This window comes from Ranitomeya imitator, chromosome 1, assembly GCF_032444005.1.
Source record: "Ranitomeya imitator isolate aRanImi1 chromosome 1, aRanImi1.pri, whole genome shotgun sequence".
Taxonomy (NCBI): domain Eukaryota; kingdom Metazoa; phylum Chordata; class Amphibia; order Anura; family Dendrobatidae; genus Ranitomeya; species Ranitomeya imitator.
In genome coordinates this window covers 38,604,302-38,627,671 of record NC_091282.1, presented here as the reverse complement: position 1 = coordinate 38,627,671, position 23,370 = coordinate 38,604,302, and the positions used below count along the sequence as shown (strand labels likewise).

Sequence of the window (23,370 nt, the reverse complement as noted above, 5' to 3'; positions counted from 1 at the left end):
TGCGTTTCTGATGCATTTTTTCCATGAAATAGAATGAATGCTGAAAGAACGGACATGCTGCAGATGGCAAAGAACGCCTGGCAGCTCAAAAAAACGCAGAGAAAAAACAAACAAAAAACAAGTGTGAGAATGAAATTTTTGGAAATGTCATTCACTTGTTGGTAATGAAAGACGCAGCGTTTTTGGCATAGGAGAAAAACAAAAAACAAAACTATGGTAAAAATGAGCACATATTGCAAATTTGTCTTTCCATTGTCTTTCCACACGCTGAGAATAAAAACAAAAAACTTTACGAAAATATCCATGTGTAGATGAGATCAGATGAAATCACATCTGCCGTATTTTTTGGACTATAAGACACCTTTTTTTTTTTTAACAAGAAAGACTGTGGTAATGTATAGTGCAAATAAATGTGTCTGTAGCAGAGCTGTGTGTCTGTATGGGCATGTAGCAGGGCTGTGTGTGCCTATGGGCATGTAGCAGAGCTGTGTGTCCCTATGGGCATGTAGCAGAGCTGTGTGTGCCTATGGGCATGTAGTAGAGCTGTGTGTCCGTATGGGCATGTAGCAGAGCTGTGTGTGCCTATGGGCATGTAGTAGAGCTGTGTGTCCCTATGGGCATGTAGCAGAGCTGTGTGTGCCTATGGGCATGTAGTAGAGCTGTGTGTCCGTATGGGCATGTAGCAGAGCTGTGTGTGCCTATGGGCATGTAGTAGAGCTGTGTGTCCCTATGGGCATGTAGCAGAGCTGTGTGTGCCTATGGGCATGTAGTAGAGCTGTGTGTCCGTATGGGCATGTAGCAGAGCTGTGTGTCCGTATGGGCATGTATCAGAGCTGTGTGTGCCTATGGGCATGTAGCAGAGCTGTGTGTGCCTATGGGCATGTAGCAGAGCTGTGTGTGCCTATGGGCATGTAGCAGAGCTGTATGTGCCTATGGGCATGTAGCAAAGCTGTGTGTGCCTATGGGCATGTAGCAGAGCTGTGTGTGCCTATGGGCATGTAGCAAAGCTGTGTGTGCCTATGGGCATGTAGCAGAGCTGTGTGTGCCTATGGGCATGTAGCAAAGCTGTGTGTCTGTATGGGCATGTAACAAAGTTGTGTGTGTCTGTATGGACATGTAGCAGAGCTGTGTGTGTCTGTATGGGCATGTAGCAGAGCTGTGTGTGTCTGTATGGGCATGTAGCAGAGCTGTGTGTTTCTGTATGGGCATGTAGCAGAGCCGTGTAGGTCTATGGGCATGTAGCAGAGCTGTGTATGTCTGTATGGGCATGTAGCAGAGCTGTGTATGTTTGTATGGGCATGTAACAAAGCCGTGTGTGTCTATGGGCATGTAGCAGAGCTGTGTGTGTCTATGGGCATGTAGCAGAGCTGTGTGTGTCTATATGGGCATGTAGCAGAGCCGTGTAGATCTATGGGCATGTAGCAGAGCTGTGTGTGTCTATATGCGCATGTAGCAGAGCCGTGTGTGTTTATGGGCATGTAGTAGAGCTGTGTGTGTCTATATGGGCATGTAGCAGAGCCGTGTGTGTTTATGGGCATGTAGCAGAGTCGTGTATGTTTATGGGCATGTAGCAGAGTCGTGTATGTCTATGGGCATGTAGCAGAGCAGTGTACGTCTATGGGCATGTAGCAGAGCAGTGTACGTCTATGGGCATGTAGCAGAGCTGTATCTATATGTGCATAAGTAACACAATTGTGTGTATGACCTACAGAGACACTGATTTATTACCGCTCTTTTACCCCAGTACATTAAAATTACCATTAATGATCCCTCGTGAGCGTCTTATGGTCCGAAAAATACGGTTCTTACCTGGTAGTGCGCAACGCTGCAGATCACATGTTAAGAATCTCTCTTTGACTAATTTAATTGTAAAAGATATTACATCTGCAATCTCACGATACAACTGGGCAATGGGAACAGGATACATACCCAGCTGGGAAAGTCGGACCACGTGGGCACACGCTGGCACAAGTCCCGCAGGATACGGATGACAATGACACAGGACTGCAGTCCGTTCGCTCTAGCCTTGTGTGCAACAACAAAAGCACAATTACTTATATCGTCACTATAGCAAAAAAACAAAACAAAAAAAAACCCATCGTGCTTGGGAGCCCAAATCATGAGCTACCAATCTGGATGGCATTTTGGACATGTATTTCTAAATAAAAAAAAAAACAAAAAAAAAACACTTTGTCATCTCCTGTACATTTCACGTGTGAGCCTTGTACACAATAAAAAAGGGAATTTCATTAAACGTGAGAGATTAAAAAATAAATGAAAAAAAAAAAGTAAATTAAAAAAATAAATTAATTAAAAAAATAAATAATAATAATAATAATAATAATAAAAAAAAAACACAGGTAGGGACTGGAAGGTTGCCGGGAATCTGTTTGGTTCCTTGCTGCGATTTTGCCGGGAAGCAAAGTCACAATCCCAAACGGGTTCGCGGTACCTTTCACTTCCTACGCCGGAACCGGAAGAACATTGTAGGAAGCGGTTAACACGTATGTAATTGGGTAAGCAAAGATACTATGCAGCCTTATGGAATATTACAGATTCACAACACAGTTTATGATGGAGGGCGACACTGAATAGAACGAGTCCGTCTTTGCATAATGACGACTCAATGACCAGAAAAAAAATAAATAAAAAAAAATAAAAAAAATAAAATATGGGGGGGAAAAATAAAATAAATATATACAAATATAATAATTCAAATAATAAAAAAGGAACAGGATGTGAGTTGATAAACATTACAAGGATCGTCCGTCCATGTTTTTCTGGTCATATAAATTATTATTTTTTTTATTATTATTATTTTCCACGTTACTTTACGTAATCACGGACAAAGCGTGTGCTTACTATGCGACAGATTATAACATTGATGGTGCAATTCTCTCATAAGGCTACAAGAAGAAAAGTAAAATGATGTTGCGAACCTGGAACCACTTAGCGTGGCGGAGAGCAGCCAGAGCGTCAAGGCATTTTTGCCTGTCCAAGACGTCCGGTGGGTCTTTCACCATAACCGAGGTGACATCTAAAAATGAATTGAATTGGCAGAAGTGCAGTGAGGGACGGGTGTTTGACCAGGTGAGCAAGACACATCCTTCCATATAGCTACAGTGTCACACAAGCCATCAGAGGAGAAACGAAGCCGAGGCGCGGTGCTACCAATGAGCTAGAGAAAGTGCAGATTTCTCCGACGGGTCTGGGTGCAGAGTCCTTTTTTTTATTTTATTTTATTGTCTACACGGGCAGAGTAGGTTTTCCCCAGGAAGGATGGTTGTTCACAATGCACTAGAACAGAGATCACAAGACAGGGAGGATGCAGAAATCCAGCACCGTTCATCCACGGGACCACCCATGTCGTGAGGATTTCTGCATCCCTTTAACATTGGTTTGATCAACCCCTTAAAAGGCTCTAAAAGAAAAAAAAAAAAAAGTTATATCCTCCAGAAAATAATAAAAATGATTTGAAAATGCTGCGATGTCCTCCATAGACATTAGAGGACTGCCGGCTTCGGGGAGGCATCAGGCACCTGCGGTTAACTTCGGGACTGATCACGATACTCTTCCCTTATGAGAGATGTCTCCATCGACTTAAAGGGCTTTTCCACAACTAGGACAACCGCTTTTTGAATTAAATGTTTGACCCCGATAAAATAAAAAAAAACGCCTAAACTCCTCTCCCGTACCGGCTCAGTTACTCAGTTAGCGAGGCCAAACATTTAGTTCAGGAAAAGGTTGTCCTAGTAGTGGACAACAACCCGAAGGTGCAGGCTTATGGACAAGCCATCTTATGTCTATGGACAGCGGGGTTGTCTGATCAGCTTTCTTCAGGAGCGCACTGCTCCCCCTGCCTCCAGGCCTTCTGCTTGCCAGGTGGCGGCGCGCTTCTGAAGACTGATGGATCAGACCAGAAGCATTGCTGCTCCAAACTCCCCACTCTCTGGCGGAGGAGTGAACCTGCTCTTCTTACCTAAGAAACCGACCACCTCTGATATACCACAGCGGTGGCCGGTATCCCAAGCAATGAGCCGTCAACTATAAGGCTAAAAAAAAAAAAAAAAATTTAAATATATTGCCCAGTTGCTGGTATCTACAAGCACTTTGCAAATGTTCCCATTGAAGAAGCTGAGACCACACCTTTAAGGATATATCGTTATGACTTCTGTAATATTTGCAAATCATTTGATTATTAGCTGGAGAACATACAAAAAAAGAAAAAAAAAAGTACACTACTTTACTCCATTTGTAAACAGCCCTGGTGGTAAGAGGTTAATCAGAAAGAGACCGCTGTGCCCACACTATTTTGTGCTCACGTTAGGGAGAAAAACAGGGATTTTTGCGTACTCACCATAAAATCCTTTTCTCCGAGCCATTCATTGGGGGACACAGTACTATGTTTCACCACCGTCCAGCATCGCCAAGCCTGAGATGTTCGGCCAGCATAATCGCCCCTAACATCTCAGGCATGACGATGCTGGCCGGCGGTGAACCATGGTCCTGTGTCCCCCAGTGAGGAGAAGGAGTGGGAGTTTACGCAGTTGCATTTAGTAGTGAATAATGCCCTCAACCAAAACGCTAAATCTCAGAATTTCTGCAGAAGGCAACGCTTGCTGGATCCAGTCACGGGAAAATAGTGTGAGCACCGCTTGCGACCGGAGAGGGAAGAAGGGAGAAGAAGCAGATGCCTGCACTATGCAACCAAACCCCCCATGTGAGACGAGGCTGGTGTGACACTGAGCTACGACAACCTTGGTCAAAAATCCTTCCGATGACTTGGCAGCAATTCCTGGCAGGACCAATTCTCTGCTACAAGGCTTTACAGAAGGAAAGCTATAAGGGTGGAAGAACACAAAGATGTACCGGCTGCTGGAGAGGCGCAGCAGCAAGGGTTAAATCAGATCAATTCATAGGCAAGACTTCAGTGTTCTGGTAATACAAGGTGGGAGCAAACGCATGCAGAGATGATCCCCGGGCCGAGTTATGGGCATCCAGACAAAGCCTTCCTGAGATTAGGTGGCAGACAGCGCGGCAGAAACAAAACACCTCACTGGAGAAGATCTGCATGGCGTCTTTCAGAAAACCTCCCAGGTGAATTTAGCGTCACGCCAGCACCTGATCCACGCTAGGTCAGACAAACGACGGCTTTGTTTCCTTTTTTTTTTTTTTATCACAATCAAAACATGCAATAATTATTAAAACTAGCAGCAATGAATGGGATGCGGAGTACGTTCGCGAACTACAGGGCTCAGCGTTCCTACAGAATGGTGTACGGGGCCCGCCATAGACATTAGAGCAAAGTCTGCAGGATCACAAACAACTACGTGATCAAGTGGACACTCCCTGAGTCTGATCTGTCAGCATCGTTTTATCAAGCAAATGTATAGGTAGAGCTAGGGGAAAAATTTCAATACAATACAATCGTACTGTCTGAAATTTGTGCTAATTCTGGGCTTAGGAGTCCAGTGGGCGGAGCTAATCAGTGCCCCATGGCTATCTCCATGCATACTTGTACAGGGGAGGATGTGGAGTTACTCCACCCTCTGGACTCCTAACAATGAACGTGGGTTGCAGTCAATATTTTATATAGAATCCCCCCCCCCAAAAAAAAAAAAAAAAAGTGTGATTACTCACACAGTCAGTAATAATGAGAGCTGATGAAAGAGTTTGTAATGTGACGTAGATAAACTAAGCTGTACTGCCCCTCCTCCCACACATGGACTCATGCCGGTGGTCATGGCTGTATCTTTACATCACATACACAAGAAAACTGCTTTAAGCTACGTTGGGGGCGTGTTCTTATTTCCTGTGAGTGTTGCTGCCAGCTTTTGATTGGTCAGCATCACACAGGGAGAAGAAGAACACGCCCCCAGTTAAAACTGTCTGACAACACCCTCTAGGACTTTAAAGTTAACTCATTAAGTACCAAATACTTATATTGATAATATCTCCGTAACAGAGAGGAGCTACTATTACATTTTGTGTTCAATTTCAACATGAAAAATTTGGTGAAAGGTCCTCTTTAAGTACATATTTTAAACAAAATGCTCTCCCGAAAAAGAAAAAAAGGGGATTATTTTGTAGATACTGATCAGACAATGTCCAATGAAATCAGGCTTTAATCTAATGTCCATGTGCGGTGTAATGCCACAGTTCTCTGTTTCTACATGTAGCCAGTCCTCTATATCGGCAGTGATATAAAACAGTTTATTAGACTTTGCCCGTCGCATCGTCACCGGCTAAGGAAACAAAATGTCACTCTATCTGACCTACATAAGAACAGACCCAACATACGGCAGACACGGACCATGCGGCTCCTGGGTTCGCAGCCTGTGGAGGTCTCCAGAGTGTTACACAATGTACTAGGACCGCCACACTGGTGTCACATCGTTTCATATCAAAGATGCTTAAAGTTTCCCAACTTTCCTAAAGTTTTGGTGTATAGACTTATGAATTAATGGGGTCAAGAAAAAAAACAAAAACAAAAAACTAAGACATCTCCCTTCCCCTCCCTGATACTACGGATCTGCATCTCGCATGAGCAGAGATGACACCATGTGCGCGCTTGACTTCACTAATACCGTCCCCCATAAATATAACGAAGAAATATAGCAATCACGAGAGCAACGTTGTTTTTTCCAACCTCCATCCCGCATGCTTTCTTCTCTGATGACCGGTGAGGTCAGGGTTATGGTGACCTGCATTTTAGGCTCCGCACAAGAATTCAAAATGATGGCCGACTCGGGAATGGAGCTGGCCACCTCGTACTTGTCAGGGCTGATCACCTGCAGGAAGAAGAAGGGGAGACGTCAGCATGGGATCCTAGAAAGCATATGCAACACTCAGTGACCGCCCATTAGACACTGCCAGAATACGCGCCTTTTCCATCGCGAGGCCCACCTCATGGCAATGCACAATCACGCTGATGGGATTTTGGGTTGTCCCCTATTTCTGTAAACCCACATACAGCGGGTGAAGTATGTAATGAACAAGTCACCAATTTTGTAACTGAATATATTTCTAAAAGTTGCTATAGACAAAAGATCTCACCACATGTCCGTAACAATCCATTCGATCCACACAGGCAAAGAAATCACCATAGATGTCCATAACTTATGTGTAATAATTAGAGATTACACTGGGAAAAAGTATTGAACACGCAAAAGCCTTTGTTGAGGATGACTTCAAGATGCTTCCTGTATGGAGAAACTAGTTGCAGGCATTGCTCATGTGCGAGGTCCCGTGGGCTCCTATAACCTCAGCTTTAGTTCCTTCCTCACATTTTCTATTGGATTACGGTCTGGTAATTGCTCGGCCATTCTCGCAGCTTTATTTTCTGTCTCCGAAACCAATGGAGAGTTTCCTTGGCTGTGTGTTAGGGATCATTGTCTTGCTTTAATGTCCACCCTCGCTTTATCTTCATCATTCTGGTAGATGGCAGGAGATTTTTTATTAAGAATGTCTCAGTACATTTGTCCATTCATCCTTTCCCCAATTACATGAAGTTTGCTAGTGCTGTATGTTGAAAAATAACCCCACATTATGACGTTCCGACCTCAAACGTCACTGTTGTTATGGTGTTTTTCAAGTGATATGCAGTTCCTTTTGACCTCCAACCAGGTGTGTATTATGGCATCCAAAGAGTTCAATTTTGGTCTCATCTGACCAGACTATATTCTCCCAGTATTTCACAGGCTTGTCTAAATTTCTTTGAGCAAACTGTAAATGCGCTTAAACAAGATTTTTGTTCAGCTTTGTGTGCCGAGTGTGCATACAAGCAATGCAGGATGCGTGATGAGCGCGCATACAGGCCATGGAGGGTGCGTGCATTATTTGTTTTCTTTGAAACAATTGTACCTGCTGATTCCAGGTTTCTCTGTAACTCTTCACAGGTGGTCCTGGGCTTTTGAACAACTCCTCTAATAATGATTTTCACTCCTCTGTCTGAAATCTTACGGGGAGCACCTGGTCGTAGCCAGTTTATGGTTAAATAGGGATTTTTGTGTACTCACCGTAAAATCCTTTTCTCCGAGCCATTCATTGGGGGACACAAACCGTGGGTGTATGCTGCTGCCACTAGGAGGCTGACACTAATTGATACAAAAAAAAGTTAGCTCCTCCCTGCAGTATACACCCTCCTGCTGGCTCTCAGCTAACCAGTTCGGTGCAAAAGCAGTAGATCAATAACATATGAGCGTATAGCATGTGAGATTATATATGAGAGTATAGCATGTGTTGTGAGTTCTGTGATCAAGCTCCCTCCTGTGGTCACGAGTGGTACTGCGGCTTCTGAGTTTCCTTCCTCAGGTGATGAGGTTAAGTCGTTAGGTGCTGCTCTATTTAACTCCACCTAGTGCTTTGATCCTGGCCTCCAGTCAATGTTCTAGTATTGGTCTTGCTTCCTCCTGGATCGTTCCTGTGGCCTGTCTGCTCAGCATAAGCTAAGTTCTGCTTGTGTTACTTTTTGTTGCTTTATTTTCTGTCCAGCTTGCGTTTTTGGTTTTGCTTGCTTGCTGGAAGCTCTGAGACGCAGAGGGAGCACCTCCGTACCGTTAGTCGGTGCGGAGGGTCTTTTTGCCCCTCTGCGTGGTTGTTTGTAGGTTTTTGTGTTGAGCGCAAAGCTATCTTTCCTATCCTCGGTCTATTCAGTAAGTCGGGCCTCACTTTGCTAAATCTATTTCATCTCTGTGTTTGTGTTTTCATCTTACTCACAGTCATATGTGGGGGGCTGCCTTTTCCTTTGGGGAATTTCTCTGAGGCAAGGTAGGCTTATTTTTCTATCTTCAGGTCTAGCTAGTTTCTCAGGCTGTGCCGAGTTGCATAGGGAGCGTTAGGCGCAATCCACGGCTACCTCTAGTGTTGTTTGATAGGTTTAGGGATTGCGGTCAGCAGAGTTCCACGTCTCAGAGCTCGTCCTATGTTTTGTGGTTTTTGTCAGGTCACTTGTTGTGCTCTGAACTTCAAGGTCCATTGTGGTTCTGAATTACCTATTCATAACAAGCATGGCAAATTATAAAAACAAGCACAAGCTAATAACAGGGTGGGAGCTGTGTCCCTCAATGAATGGCTCGGAGAAAAGTGGTTTACAGTGAGTACACAAAAATCCCTATTTCTCCTTCGCCTCATTGGGGGACACAGACCGTGGGATGTCCCAAAGCAGTCCCTAGGTGGGGACAACATCAGATCAGGCCTGCCTGCCCGGACTCACATCTGTGGAAGTGTGGGAATTATAGTGCTTCAAGAATGCATGCGGACTGGACAAATCCGCAAGCTTGCAGCCGTGCTTGCCGACGTCTGGTGCCTAGAGCCCTCAGACAGGGAGATAGGCTGACATCTAGCACGGAAGGACTCCTGGATGGTGAAACGAATCCACCAGGCTAGCATGTCTGTTGAAACGGCTAAACCCTTCCTGTGACCGTCAGGAAGCCTTCTTCTTACCGTCGGGAAGCCCAAATAAAGTGTTCAACCTTCAGAAGGACGCCGTCCTCGATATGTACCTGCTCTGAGCACTCACTTCGTCCAGATTATGGAGAACCCATTCAGTTTTTTGGACTGGAGCCGAAAGATGAGAGAAGGACGATGCCCCTGTAACAGTGGGAATACAATACCACCTTGGTAACAAGAGAAGGGGATGGCCTGAGGGAAACCTTGCCTTGATGGTAATAAGGAAAAAAGTCAGAAAGAACAGAGCGGCAAGCTCTGAAGACTCATCAGGATGACAAGATCGCAGAGAAAAAAGGGAGCGACTTTCCCGGATAGTAAAGTCTGTCCGGATCAAAAAAGGAGTCTACTGTAAGATCCCCAGGAAGTCCATATTTGCGAGGAAGTCCATATTTGCAGTTTTGTTGCAATAAGACGGAAAAATACTAGTACCGCAAGCGAGAAATCCTGACATGGTCAGTGCGGGTCTCCCAGGATCACTGGGGCCCTTCCTGCTTCCAAAAGATATCGGAAGTAGTGGAAGAGGGGTTATGGAAATTGGTACCATGGAAGAACAGAGCATGCACTGCGATGCTCTTGGATCTCAAGGCCGAACCATGAACTTGAGTACATTGGCGTTCAGTTTGGACGCCATCCGACCTACATCTGGAGTACTCCAGTGAAGGCAGATCTGATGGAAGACTTCCGGGTGAAGTTCCCACTCACTTGAGGAGAAACCCCGACGGCTGAATGTGTTTGCCGCCCAGTGTTCTACTCAAGAGATATGAACTGTCGAGATCACTGAATGATAGATCTCGGCCCATCAGAGAGTGTGAGGTACCTCGGCCATGGTGCTTGACTGTGGATATCTGCTAGATCATTGACGTATGGCACAGCCGTGGCATTATCCAATTGAAGACGGATGGGGTGACCCGCCTGAAGGCAGTGGACCTGCTGTAGGATTAGCCGAACCGTTCGGATCCCCAGAGCAATGATCGGGAGAAGAAGACTGGCATTGGTATTCACTAATAACCATTGGACCAGGAGAAGGCCCTGGATGAGGAAGGAGCTCAAAGACTACCCTTTGAAAGCCTGATTGACTTGCTGAAAACGAGCGGAGCGAAGGAAACTGCTTCCATTGTCGTCACCATTTTTCGTCAGAACCCGCCTAGCGAATCGAATGAACTGAGGGGATGAGTGATCAAGTGCGCGAGCTCCCTGTTGAAGGGCCACGACCTTGACTCGAGAGAGAATTACCATCCTTCTTGTGCAGGATCATCCTCAAAAAGGATCTGCTGGGCTGGAAATGCGGCAAACTTGTCTAAGTTTAGCTGCCAGCCCAGGTGACAGGGTATCGCAAGTGATATAGATGACTCAGTGTAATCCTGGCTGAGCGGCTAGAAAGTCGACCAAATAGGGCAGGACGACCATGCTTCTAGGGTGCAAGAGGAAGATGACAACCGCCATGACCCTTGCGAACACTCTGGGTGCGATAGTCAGGCTGAAGGGCACAGTCGTGACTTGAAAATGCTGTTTGCGAATGGAAAGGCGAAGGGATTATTGTAGAGGGGAAAATAGGGATTTTTGTGTACTCACCGTAAAATCCTTTTCTCCAAGCCACTCATTGGGGAACAAAGGACCGTGGGCGTATGCTGCTGCCACTAGGAGGCTGACACTAAGTAAATACAAAAAGGGTTAGCTCCTCCTCTGCAGTATACACCGCCCACTGGCTCCAGATAATACCAGTTCGTAGCCAAGCAGTAGGAGATTAACGAGATTTAACCGTAGTAACAACATGTCAAAGACAAAAACACTCATCATAGGCAACAAGCCAAAAACAAGGGTGGGTGCTGTGTCCCCCAATGAGTGGCTCGGAGAAAAGGATTTTACGGTGAGTACACAAAAGTCCCTCCATCGCCACATTGGGGGACACAGGACCGTGGGACGTCCAAAAGCAGTCCCTGGATGGGGAATAACAACCCAACAGTGTGAACTTATGGCACCTGCTGTCTACAGGTGCGCAACCACTGCCTGCAGAATACGCCTACCCAGGCTTGCATCTGAGGATGCCTGAGTATGGACATTGTAATGCTTTGAAAAGGTGTGCAGGCTAGACCAGGTCGCAGCTTTGCAAACCTGCTCTGCAGACGCTTGATTCCGAATGGCCCAGGAAGCACCCACCGTCCAAGTGGAGTGTGCCCTAGGGCCGCAGGGATAGGCTTGCCTCTGACGCGGTAAGCCTCTTGAATGGTCGACCGAATCCATCTGGCGATTGTCGACTTAGAAGTGGTCAGTCCCTTCCGGTGTCCCGCCGGGAGCACGAACAGAGCATCTGTCTGACGAAAGAATGCTGTCCTGGACATGTACTTCCTGAGAGCTCTGACAAGATCCAAGGAGTGAAAAGCCTTCTCCACACGGGGCGTTGGAGTAGGGCAAAGAGACGGAAGTACGATATCTTCATTGAGGTGAAAGGAAGACACCACCTTCGGGAGGAAAGTAGGGGACCATCTGAGGACTACATTGTCTCGGTGGAACGCAAGGAACGGCGTCTGACAGAAAAGAGCAGCCAACTCCGAGACTCGTCTGATCGAGGTAATAGCGACAAGGTCACCTTCCATGAAAGAGATATAGGGATGTCCTGCAACGGCTCGAAGGGAGATTCCTGCAGCTAGGACCAGATTAAGGTCCCAAGCCTCTAGAGGTGCTCTTGTAGGGAGGCACCACGTGAGATACTCCATGAAAAAAACGTTCTGACCTGAGGCTTGGAAGCGATTTTTCGTTGAAAAAGGACTGACAAGGCCGAGACCTGCCTTTTAAGGGAACTCGGCGAAAGTCCCAAGTCCAGACCGGATTGGAGGAAATCCAGGATGGTAGGGATGTTGAAAACCATCAGAGGGCAACCTCTGCTTCTGCACCTATCGAAGAAGATCCTCCAGATCCGATGGTAGATGCGGGATGACACCGGCTTTTGAGCATTGATCAAGGTGGAAACTACCTCACGGGAAAAACCCGCTTGAGTCAGAACCCAGGATTCAACAGCCATGCCGTCAAACACGGGGTCCCCGAGTTCTGGTGGTAAATCGGGACCTGAGAAAGTAGATCTGGACGATCTGGTAGGCACCAAGGGATGTCTGCGAGGAGCTGGACCAGCTCTGCATACCACGCCCTGCGAGGCCAATCCGGGGCGATGAGAATCACCAGGACACACTCTGCCCTGATCTTCCGGATTACTCTGGGAAGCTGGGGGTGGACAGGTAAGGGAGGCGAAACTAACTCCAAGGAAGGACCATCGCGTCCGCTCCGATTGCTCTGGGGTCCCGGGAGCGGGCTACAAACTGAGGTACCTTGGCATTGAACCAGGAAGCCATCAAGTCTACGTCCGGAGTACCCCAACAAAGGCAAATCTGTTGGAATATGTCCTGATGGTGAGGCAAGACCTTGTTGGCTGAGGAAATCCGCGGCCCAATTCTCCACTCCTGGAATGTGAACGGCCGATATGACCGAGTGGTTGTTTTCGGCCCAACTAAGGATGTGCTCTACCTCGCGCATTGCAGTTCTGCTGCGGGTTCCCCCTTGATGGTTTATATAAGCCACAGCCGTGGCATTGTCCGACTGGATACAGATGGGGCGGCCTGCTAGGAGATGATGGAACCGCTTTAGGGACAGCCGAATCGCAAGTATCTCCAGGATATTGATGGGAAGACGAGATTCGTGATGAGTCCAAGTTCCCTGCGCAGTGTGATGGCGAAAAACCACACCCCAGCCTAGGAGGCTGGCGTCGGTAGTGACTACCAGCCAATGGACTGGGAGGAAGGACCTCCCTTGGAGGAGAGAGGATCGGAGCATCCATGATTGGAGTGACTGCTTGACCCGAGGAGAGAGAGGACACAGTCGGTCGAGGGAAAAGGGACTCCCGTCCCATGCGTCCAGCAGAGCATGCTGTAGGGGATGGAGGTGCAGTTGCACAAATGGAATTGCCTCCATTGCGGCCACCATCTTCCCGAGAATCCTCATGCCGAAACGAATGGAACAAGGGGACGGCTGCAGAAGCTTCCAGACCCCCTGTTGAAGAGCCAGGACCTTGTCCCGAGGAAGAAGCACCAACCCAAGGAAGGTGTCCAGTGTCATGCCAAGGAAGGAGATCCGTTGAGCTGGAACAGGAGATGACATTTTTAGACTGATCAACCAGCCCAACCGAGAAAGAGTATCCAAGGAAATGCGGACGCACTCCTTGCAGGCTCGGAAAGATGGGCCTTTGACCAGTAAGTCGTCTAGGTAGGGAAGCACGACTAGACCCCGAGAATGTAGAATGGCCATGATAGCCGCCATGACCTTTGTGATAACTCTGGGGGCGGTGGCTAGGCCGAAAGGCAAGGCCGAGAGCTGAAAATGTTCTTCTCCAATGGCAAAGTGAAGGAACCTTTGATGAGGTGGGAAGATTGGGATGTGGAGGTACGCATCCCGGATGCCGATGGATGCTAAGAATTTGCCTTGTTCCATCGAGGCAATGACGCAACGGAGAGATTCCATCCTGAAATGATGGACTTTGACAAATCTGTTCAAGAGCTTTAGGTTCAGGATGGGCCTTACTGTTCCATCCTTTTTGGGGACCATAAACAGATTTGAATAAAAACTGCGGAACCTTTCGTCCTCTGGGACAGGGCCAATCACTCAGTCTTGTCGAGCGACTGAATGGCCTTGGCAAAAGCCCGAGCGCGCATTCCCGCTTCGGGAGGGCAGGAAGCGAAAAACCGAGTTGGAGGGGGGAAGGAAAAATCGATTTTGTAACCGGAGGACACCAGATCCCTGACCAACTCGTCGTGAACGACTGCGAGCCAGACATAACGAAGCAAGAGAAGGCGTCCGCTTACTTTGCTGGTGTGGTCCGGAAGAGATTGCGAGTCATTTAGAGGAAGACGGTTGGGGTCTGGATCCCCTGGACCTAGACTGTGTGGAGCTGCCCCTCCAGGAATGGTTGGGCCTGTATGGAGCCTGAGAGCTTTTGTCTCTGCCGGCGCGGCGCCCCGAGCCAGGGGAAATGGCTGAGGAATGCCATGCGTAAGATCCACGAAAGGGCCGAAAACAAGCCTGCGGCAGTCGTCGGAACGGTTGTCTGAACCTCTGCTGGGGAAGGGAAGTACTTTTTCCCCCCGTAGTGTCTGAAATCAGTCTGTCCAGCTTTTCGCCAAATAGACGGCCACCGAGATATGGCAGAGACGTGAGGGACTTTTTAGAGACGGAGTCCGTTCGCCAATTCCTCAGGCATAGCGCTTTCCTAATCGCCACAGCGTTTGAAGCCGCAAGAGCAGAGCAGTTCGCTGCGTCCATGGAAGCGTTTACTAAGTAATCGCCCGCCAGGGAAATTTGATTTGCTAGCTCCGCTAAGTCAGAAAAAAGATCACTGCTTTGTAAGGCCTTGTGCAGGGAGTCTGCCCAAGAAGTCACGGCTTTGGCTACCCAGGTAGTACTGAAACAGGAACACATGGGCTACTTGCACAGTGAACAAGTCTGTATGATCATGTTCACACACCACCAAGAAACCTGAAGACACAAAAGAGAATAGTAAAACCAAAAACACTCAGTTTGAAAAAATGTTGCAGTAATCCGCAAGTGCTAATAAAAGATGTAAAAAACAGGGTATTTGGTTGATACGTTTTTTGCAAAAAATGTATACTAAGCTGCTCTACAGGTAGTACTGAAGGAGGGAAAGAGTGCCGAGCCTGAAGCCTCGAAAGCTGAGCGGGCGAGACTGTCAACTAGGCGATCTGTGGGATCTTTGATCGAAGATCCGTCCGGCACGGATAGGACAGTTTTAGAGGACCAACGTGAGACAGGAGGATCCACAGGAGGGGATTCTGTCCATTGTTGCGGAGTTCAGGGGTATTTGGACTCCAGAGATTTCTGGCCCTGAAAGCGTTTGTCTGGACGCTCCCTATGTCGCTGGACTACGTCCTGGAACTCTGGGTGATTGGCAAACACCCTGTGAGTACGTTTGGTCCTTTTGAAAGACATCGAATTATCCGTACTGGAGGTCGCTGGTTCCTCATCAACTTGAAGGGACTGGTTGACGGCCTCAATGAGACGATCTATAGTGCTCTGATAACCTGGCAACCCCAGATCTAGAGGCCTATCAGACTCAGGATCAGAGTCCTGGTCGGAAGAGGTGCCTGGGGAGCGAGAGTGGGAAGCAGAGCTACCAGACGCCGAGGCACCGGAGGGCCAGGGGGACGAGCTACGGACGCGCTTCCTAGATGACCGCTTGTGCTTAGAATGAGAGCGGCCTCTGCAGGCTGGAGATTCCGCAGCCGTAGGGGAAACATCCTGAATAGGCGGATTAGTGGTCCTGCTCCTGGTTGGATCCTGGAGGGACTCGATAGGTTTGGTCAAAGAAGCCATAGATTGCGAAAGTGACAAAGCCCACTCAGGGGGACTGGTCACTGCGGGCTCGTTTGCGGCGGGGGGGGGGGGCTCCTGAGCGCATATAGGGTCACAAGGATTACAGAGCGGAGCAGTATGCCCGCTTGGTAGCGCAGCCTGACAGGAGGTGCAAGAAGTGAAGAACACTGTTTTTGCAGACTTTTTGGGTTTATGCAGAGACATGTTGTCAGTTAACCTCCGTGCAGGGTTGTGGGGCACCTGTGCAGCTAGTGAGCGGAGCACTGTGTGCAGGAGTAGGAGGGCCTGTGTCAGTGTGCAGCGCACCTACCCAGGGCCTGTGTCCGGATGCCGCACCGAGACTGGAGAGGGACGCACTCCTTGATTTGGTGGCTGGCGTTTTGAGGCTCCTGAGAGACACTGGGAGCTCTATCTTCCATCCAAGATGGCCGCCGGGAGTTGAGAGGCTCTTCTCGCAGTGTGCGAGAAGCGCTGAAGCGGGGCCTCGCGCATGGTGCACGCTGTGGGCGGAACGCGGCCTAGCTGAGGCCGAAGCCGGGGACTAAATAAGCAGTGCCCGGCTGCGAAATGCGGCCGAGCCCACTGTGCACTCGGGAGCCCCACCTCCTATCAGACTCAACGCTTGTGGTCCTCTTCAGGTGAGGTACGAGGGAAGGTGCAGTCAACCTCAATCCACCACCCTCTTGAGGGGGTGGAGAGGGACTGAGGAGCTCCATGCAGCACCGCTGTTCCACAGTGGTGGTGCAGAGGGAGGGCGGCCGGACTGTGCTCAGGGAAAGTGCCTCTGTGTATCCCAAGGGTTCACTCCCCTAGGATTTCACAGGGCTAGTTCACAGCCGAACATCCCATGTCGCAGGAAAGGATATGGGGAGTAAACTCGCCGTGCTCGCCTGTTGGTGTTTCGTCGGAGATCGGCCACCTTAAAAGGGTCCGTCGCCCCCTTCGTCCTCTTGGGCAAAGATAAAAATAAAAAAAAATGTCTGGAAAAAATCAGACGCAGTGTGCCTCTCGTTAATCTCCTACTGCTTGGCTACGAACTGGTATTATCCGGAGCCAGTGGGCGGTGTATACTGCAGAGGAGGAGCTAACCCTTTTCATATTTACTTAGTGTCAGCCTCCTAGTGGCAGCAGCATACACCCACGGTCCTGTGTCCCCCAATGTGGCGATGGAGAAAATAGGAACGTGAGGGTAAGAATCCCGAATGTCGATGGATGCCAGAAACTCCACCTTTTTCTGTTGAAGTAATGGCTGAGCGGAGGAACTCCATCCGAAAAAGGAGGACCTTGTCAGAGGTTGTTAGAAGTTTGAGGTCCAGGATTAGTCTTCCTTTTCATTTCCCCTTTTTGGAACCAAGATCCCTTAGATCTACACTGTCCTGGACAACACTTCCACTGCTGGTTGGGTCTGTAGAAAAGATACAATCCCTTCTTAGTCTCCTGCTCAGAAGATTTGATTGGCCAGCTGTACTGTCTTCAGGGAAAGGTTACTGGTGTGAATCAAAGTAGTTAAGGTCTCCGACCAGGAGACTATTGCTCAAGCAACCCATGCGGCGGCTAAGGAAAGGTAGAGCGCTGAACCCGAAGTCACAAGACGGAACGAACCAGATTTGCTACCCGACCGTTCGTGGTATTTTAATTGATGATACATCGGGAAGGGATAGTAGAGTAGAAAATTAGGAACCCTCGATCCACTATCCTCTTAACAGGGAAGCGGAGAGGAATCGTCCACCTTCTTGCATCATCCGCTAAATAGTCGTGATGCAAAGGGGGGTCCTCGGATGGTAAAAAGGGGTGCCTCTGTACATCAACAGAGTTGAGGTCCCCGGGTGGACAGGGCAGGTTGTCTGGCGTTAGGCCTGGATGCAGAAGAGGATACATGGAGGCGACACTCCATGTGCTCGTCTGTTGATGGTGTGGGGAGAAGGGACCCGTCGCCCCTAAGAATCAGCTCAGGCGTGGCATCCCACGTCGCAGGAGAGGATACGGAGAGGTGACACTCTCCGTGCTCACCTGTTGATGGTTCGGGGAGATCGGAGCCTTGAAAGGATTTGTCGCCCCATTCGTCCGTGGAAAAAAAATCTAAAATCAAAAAAGTAAAAGGTAAAAATAAAATAAAGAGTTTTTGGTCTAAATAGCAGACCCGTCCGTGTGCCTCCTACGGACACTAAGCAAGAACTGGTTAGCTGAGAGCCAGCAGGAGGGTGTATACTGCAGGGGAGGAGAGCACTTTCTTTGTATCACTTAGTGTCAGCCTCCTAGTGACAGCAGCATACACCACGGTCTGTGTCCCCCAATGAGGCGAAGGAGAAATGATGTTCTTTCCACTTACGGATTATGGCCCTAACAGTGTTCCCTGGAAACTTCAGTAGTTTAGAAGTTCTTCTGTAACCAATGCCATTAGTATGTTTTGCAACAATAAGGTTGTGAAGGTGTTTAGACAGCTCACTGGTTTTGCCCATCATGACATGTTTTTTTTTGAGGCACCTTGGTAATGAAGACATGTTTTTATAGGCCATCAGATGAACCAGCTGATATTATTTGTCACTAAGCGACAGGACTGCTTTATAATTAGTGATAGATTTCAGATGGTGTCAGGACTTTCCATGCTTTTTTTACTACTCTCTTTCTTCATGTGTTAAATACTTTTTCCCATTGTTATTTCACATTATTACACAACTTAATTTATGGACATCTATGGATTATTTCTTTACCTGTGTGGATGGAATGAGTGGTTACCGTTATCCGTTGAAAAGTTCATGTCAATAGCACTTTTACAAATATATATATTTACTTGGAAAATTGGTGTCATGCTCAATACTCCTACAACCAGGCACAGCATACATCTCCGATGTGATTCCAGCACACGGAACTTTATTTTCCCATATGCCTCCTGAGGAACCACATCATGGGGGGCAAACGCGTAGAGGCAAGACCTGAACACAGATAAGTGTATCAGGTTTTTAATTGGTTTTGGTTTTTCACCATTTGTGTATCGGTGACCAACTTTGAGGTTTATATGAATGCTTTATTATCTGTGATATAACTCTAACTCGCATCTCTTAATATATATTAATACCTTATTATTTGTGGTATAATTCTAACGTGTATGTCCTATTAACCAGGTATAGTTTGCTCATTGCTGGTCTAGGTACTTTCAAGTCATCTATATAGTTTTAGTGGTCTGACCGAGCTACAGGGTACCGTTACTATAAGCCACTAGTGCAGCCCCCAAGGCACCACCCAGGGACGGTATCCCTAGTTTTTGCAGGGATTGTGTGAGGGCAAGCTAGGGGCAGCCGCCGAGGAGCGGGGGCGCCATTTGCGTTCAAGAGGGTGCCAACCTCCGCTGGTAGGCAGGGTTGTTTGGTTAGGGACTCTATAGGGTGTCCTAGCCTTAATAGTAGGCGGTATATAAGTGTATAGGGCTGTTGTACGGTCAGACCGAGTGTTATGCGTTGTTTTTGGTGAATTACCACCTGGCATCGGTTTGGTGTAGATTAGCATTATTACTTTGGGCCCTAGGTTGTGGGCTATTTGTTAACATCAGTAGGAGTATAGTATCCCCACCTGGATATAGGGACCCTCAGGGTTTTAAGGGTCAGCCGACGAGAGCGGGGGCGCCATATTGCGTCCAAGAGGGTGCCAACCTCCGCAGACAGGCAGGGAGCAGTACAGGGACATATAGTATTGCATTTTAGTCCACTCCCTCCTACCCTTTACCCTTGATATATTCGGGCCAGGCTTTTATTACCCACTCCCGTTTCATTGGGTTTGGGTGTTGTGTTAGTTTTTAATCCTAATTGGAGATAATAAAGTATTTGGATATATTAGTTTTTTTGTTTGTTTTTTTTCATGCTCAATACTTCACCCACTGTAAGGAGCCATATTCTCTACGGTCAAAATGTTTTGACTTTTAAGGGTTTCATAAATTAAAGCAATTCTGCAATCTACTGCCAGCTGTTCTTGAGATTTTAACACTCGTTGCCTTGGAGACCGACCACCACTGCTAGATAGCAGAACGTGTGCAGTGCCTACAAGTGCTTTTCTATTGAGCTTGTAAGCACTGTTTTGGAGCTGGCACGGATCACTAGAACGCAGAGTTTCTTCCTAACCCCAACCAGCTTCAGAGCAGTGCTTGCAAGCTAGACAGCCGCAGTGGTCGGTCTCCAAGGCACCAAGCTCTAAAACAAGAAAGAAAAAACATTCAATCGTCAAGATAGGCTGCAAATGTTACCAAACATAAAACTCTTGACATAAGCACTTACCGCCAGCTGTTTAGGAAGGTTTTCAGCAATGCGTGTCAGTAATGTCTTGGTCGGTTTCTCCGCGCAGAGCAGCACCAGGCTGACGTTTCTATCACCTCGTAGCAGCAGTCCTTTAGCCAACACACCGACGCGCAAAACTCCTTTCAAAGCCCTGGAAAGCAAGACGGAAACCAGATATATTGAGTTGCTTTCTCCCCTAAAAACAACAATAAAGGAGAGAATTTTCGCTTCTAGCCGCTCAGAGTCGCACCTTTCCTTGGTTGGGTCTTTCTTCTCTTCAGGCTCTTTCCCCTTAGTCTTGTCCTGGTCAGTCAAAACGTCGGACACAAGTTTCAGCGCTCGTTCTGTAAGGGACACGATTTTCTGTACGGCCTGGAGCTCTTCCTCCGTCGGGTATATAGCAGCGTGCTTGGTCATGACGTAACGGTCGTCAGAAGAGTCGGGTCTGCGCAGGGGCTGCGAGCACATCCAACGGGTTAACTCAGCGATCACAAATTAATATCAGATCACAAGAAAAAACTATTCACAAGAGAATAACTTGTAGGAGAAGGTATTATATAACCCAAAAGACCGACCTTTAAGGCTAAAACATACCCTCTTCTGTTTTAGTTTTGCAAACGTGTTCCCTTTGCAGCTGCAACATCATGCAGCGCTAGTGATCTAGTTTGCAGAAAGAGAAAACCTGACAAACAGGAGTAAGGGTCTGTGCACACACGGAGTACTTGGACACAGAAATAGCTGCATCTCTTGGTAGGAAAAAGGCAACAGCAAAAACGCACGCTTTTGCATGCATTTTCGGACAGCAATAAATGCCATACAGATCAATAATAGATTAAGATACATAGATAATAGATATAGACAGACATAATTGCACAACCCCCGACATGTTATAAACCTGCACCCTGTGAAGCTTATTGGACAGCTTTTTATGATTAAATATATGGGGAAAAAAAATGGCATGGGTTACCCTCTAACCCTGTAACCAGCAAAGGTAAAGCAGACAGCTGTGAGCTGATATAATCAAGCTGGGAAGGTCCATGGTTATTGGGCCCTTCCCAGCCTAAAAATACCAGCCCACAGCCGCCACCAGAAGTGGCATTGCCTTTGCTCTTCCTGATTGCTCTGGTGCGGTGGCAATCGGGGTAATGGTAGTTGGGATTGATGTCAGCTGTGTAATGTCCCAAAACAAAGCTGACATCAAGCCTTGGTGTTAGTAAAGGAGAGCTGTTGGACACCCCCCAGAACTAGCCCAGTAAGAAGATGCACACAAAAATACTTTTTTTGAAGCAAACACTCCATGACACGATCCCTCATTCACCACTTTGCTAAAAAAAACAAAAAAAAACAACACAACATTCCCAAGCAGGACAGACTTGGCTGAATTCAACGTAGTTCAAACTGCAGAGTGAGCAGGAACATCTGAAGAGCGGTGATGTTATGGACTACGTCAAATTCGGTGGGTGGATTATGTCTGACCAGCGTGTAATTTTTTTTTTTTTTTAATAAAGTGATGAACAAGAGATAGTGACGGGAACTGTTTATTTCAATGAAGTATTTTTGTGTTGTTTTTTTTTCAATTACTGGGTTAAGAGGAGTGTCTAATAGACCCCTTTCCATTACTAACACCAGGGCTTGATGCCATCTGGGATTATTGGACATCAACCCCAAGCACCATTACTCCGATTGCCACAGCAAATAAAGTTAGGAAGTCGGGTAAGGTGCCAGATTTGGAGCATCTAATTATATTTATTATTATAGCTCCATTTATTCCATGGACTTTACATGTAAAAAGGGGTATATATAATGGAAAAAAAAAAAAGAGATGGCCCAATTTTGGGCTGCCTGTGGGCTGGTATTTTTAGGCTGGGAAAGGCCCAAAATTCATCGACCTTCCCAGGCTTATAATATCAGCCCACAGCTGTCTGCTTTACCTTTGCTGGTTACAAAAAATAAAGAGTAGGGCACATAGTTTTTTTTTATTTAATCATAAAAGAAGGTACAATAAGTTCCATAGGGTACAATTTTATAATATGTCGGGGGATTGTGTAATTACATATGTCTGTCCAAATCCAGTATCTATCTCTATAGAATTCATTGCTGTCTAAACATGAATTTAACAACAACAAAAAAAAAAAACGCAAGCAAATATGCAATCAATTTTATACCTACGCTTTTGACTTGAGTTCACTGAAGTCAATGGGTTAAAAAATGCTACAAAAACACTGAAAGAATGGAGATCCTGCAGATCTAAATCACAAACAAGCACACAGACACGGGGACTCTGCAAGCGATCCTAAACGAGATCATCAAACTGTACCACGTGGCGATGTATTAAAAAGGAATCACAGAAATGTTTGGTGCTCGACAACTTCCATTTATGTTCATAAGTGTATAGAAATGGAAAATAAGCATTGATAAAACTCACAGCTGGTCCTTGAGGTTGAGGTGGCATTCCTGGTCTTACTCCCAGCAATCCTGGTGGGCCTGGAGGTCCATGATGATAGCCACCATCCGGGCCTCTGCGTCGGTCGTCCCAGTGATGCTGCTCCTCCTCCATACGCCTCCAATACATGTCCTCTTCATAGCGCCTGAGGAGCGGAAAACAGAATGGCTTAAAAGTGTGCAAAAGGGATTTATAATACTTCAGTGATGACAGATCACCATCTTGAGGAGACAATTGTGAATTTACATGGTCTCCAAAGAGGCCGAATGTCAGAAAGTCATTGAACAAACCAAGTCGCTGCGCTTACCTCATCTCCATCCTCCAGCGCTCCTCTTCCTCTCTCCTTCTCCAGTACTCCTCTTTCTGCATCTGTTTCCTCATCTTCTCTTCCTGAATTTTCCTGGCTCGAATACTCGGCTTCACTTCCACTTGCAAGTCCGGATTGACCTTTTTCTGTTTGTGTAAATATAAAATTAATTTGGTTATTGCTTAATTGGCCAAAGTGTGGAGCGGCCGTGTTGTGCGAGGAGACGGCCGTCGCTCACCTTGTACTGCAGCCGGTGCCGCCGTCCCTTTAGATGCATCTCCTTGGCGTTCGGGTCGTTGAAGCTGCACTCGCACAGCTTGCAGTGGAATCGGATCACTTTACCTTCATCGTTTCTAACCTGAAAAAGAATGCTCGACTTTAGGGCCGGCCTGATTTCCTGCAAACAGTGTTAGAACAATTTTTTTTTCTTTTTCAGGACACCCACATTTACACAAGCTAATGGGGCTCGCCGGAGAAAATAAGGGGTAACTCATTGATCGGCAGGATTCTGATACATGGAGCGACGGTAGAAT

The 23,370-nt window shown here is 47.1% G+C and overlaps 1 protein-coding gene and 1 non-coding gene across 7 annotated transcripts in view; both read right to left on the bottom strand.

Annotated features, from left to right (window-relative positions):
- Nucleotides 1-23,370, bottom strand: part of ZFR (zinc finger RNA binding protein) — a 67,842-nt gene that overhangs the window by 13,781 nt on the left and 30,691 nt on the right. For 4 of the 6 annotated variants that reach the window (XM_069745991.1, XM_069745992.1, XM_069745989.1 and 1 more), the window contains exons 11-18: nucleotides 23,076-23,195; nucleotides 22,838-22,983; nucleotides 22,513-22,675; nucleotides 20,338-20,543; nucleotides 20,088-20,238; nucleotides 6,650-6,791; nucleotides 2,940-3,037; nucleotides 1,930-2,025 (exon numbers count right to left, since the gene is read on the bottom strand). In XM_069745991.1, the coding sequence (XP_069602092.1) occupies nucleotides 1,930-2,025; nucleotides 2,940-3,037; nucleotides 6,650-6,791; nucleotides 20,088-20,238; nucleotides 20,338-20,543; nucleotides 22,513-22,675; nucleotides 22,838-22,983; nucleotides 23,076-23,195 (1,122 nt within the window). The remainder of the gene's footprint in view (nucleotides 1-1,929; nucleotides 2,026-2,939; nucleotides 3,038-6,649; nucleotides 6,792-20,087; nucleotides 20,239-20,337; nucleotides 20,544-22,512; nucleotides 22,676-22,837; nucleotides 22,984-23,075; nucleotides 23,196-23,370) is intronic. The other 2 variants (XR_011317923.1, XR_011317922.1) reach the window with 1 other exon arrangement.
- On the bottom strand, nucleotides 20,624-20,758 carry LOC138660492 (small nucleolar RNA SNORA66). The gene has a single exon (XR_011317884.1). It is a non-coding gene; the product is annotated as a small nucleolar RNA SNORA66 (small nucleolar RNA).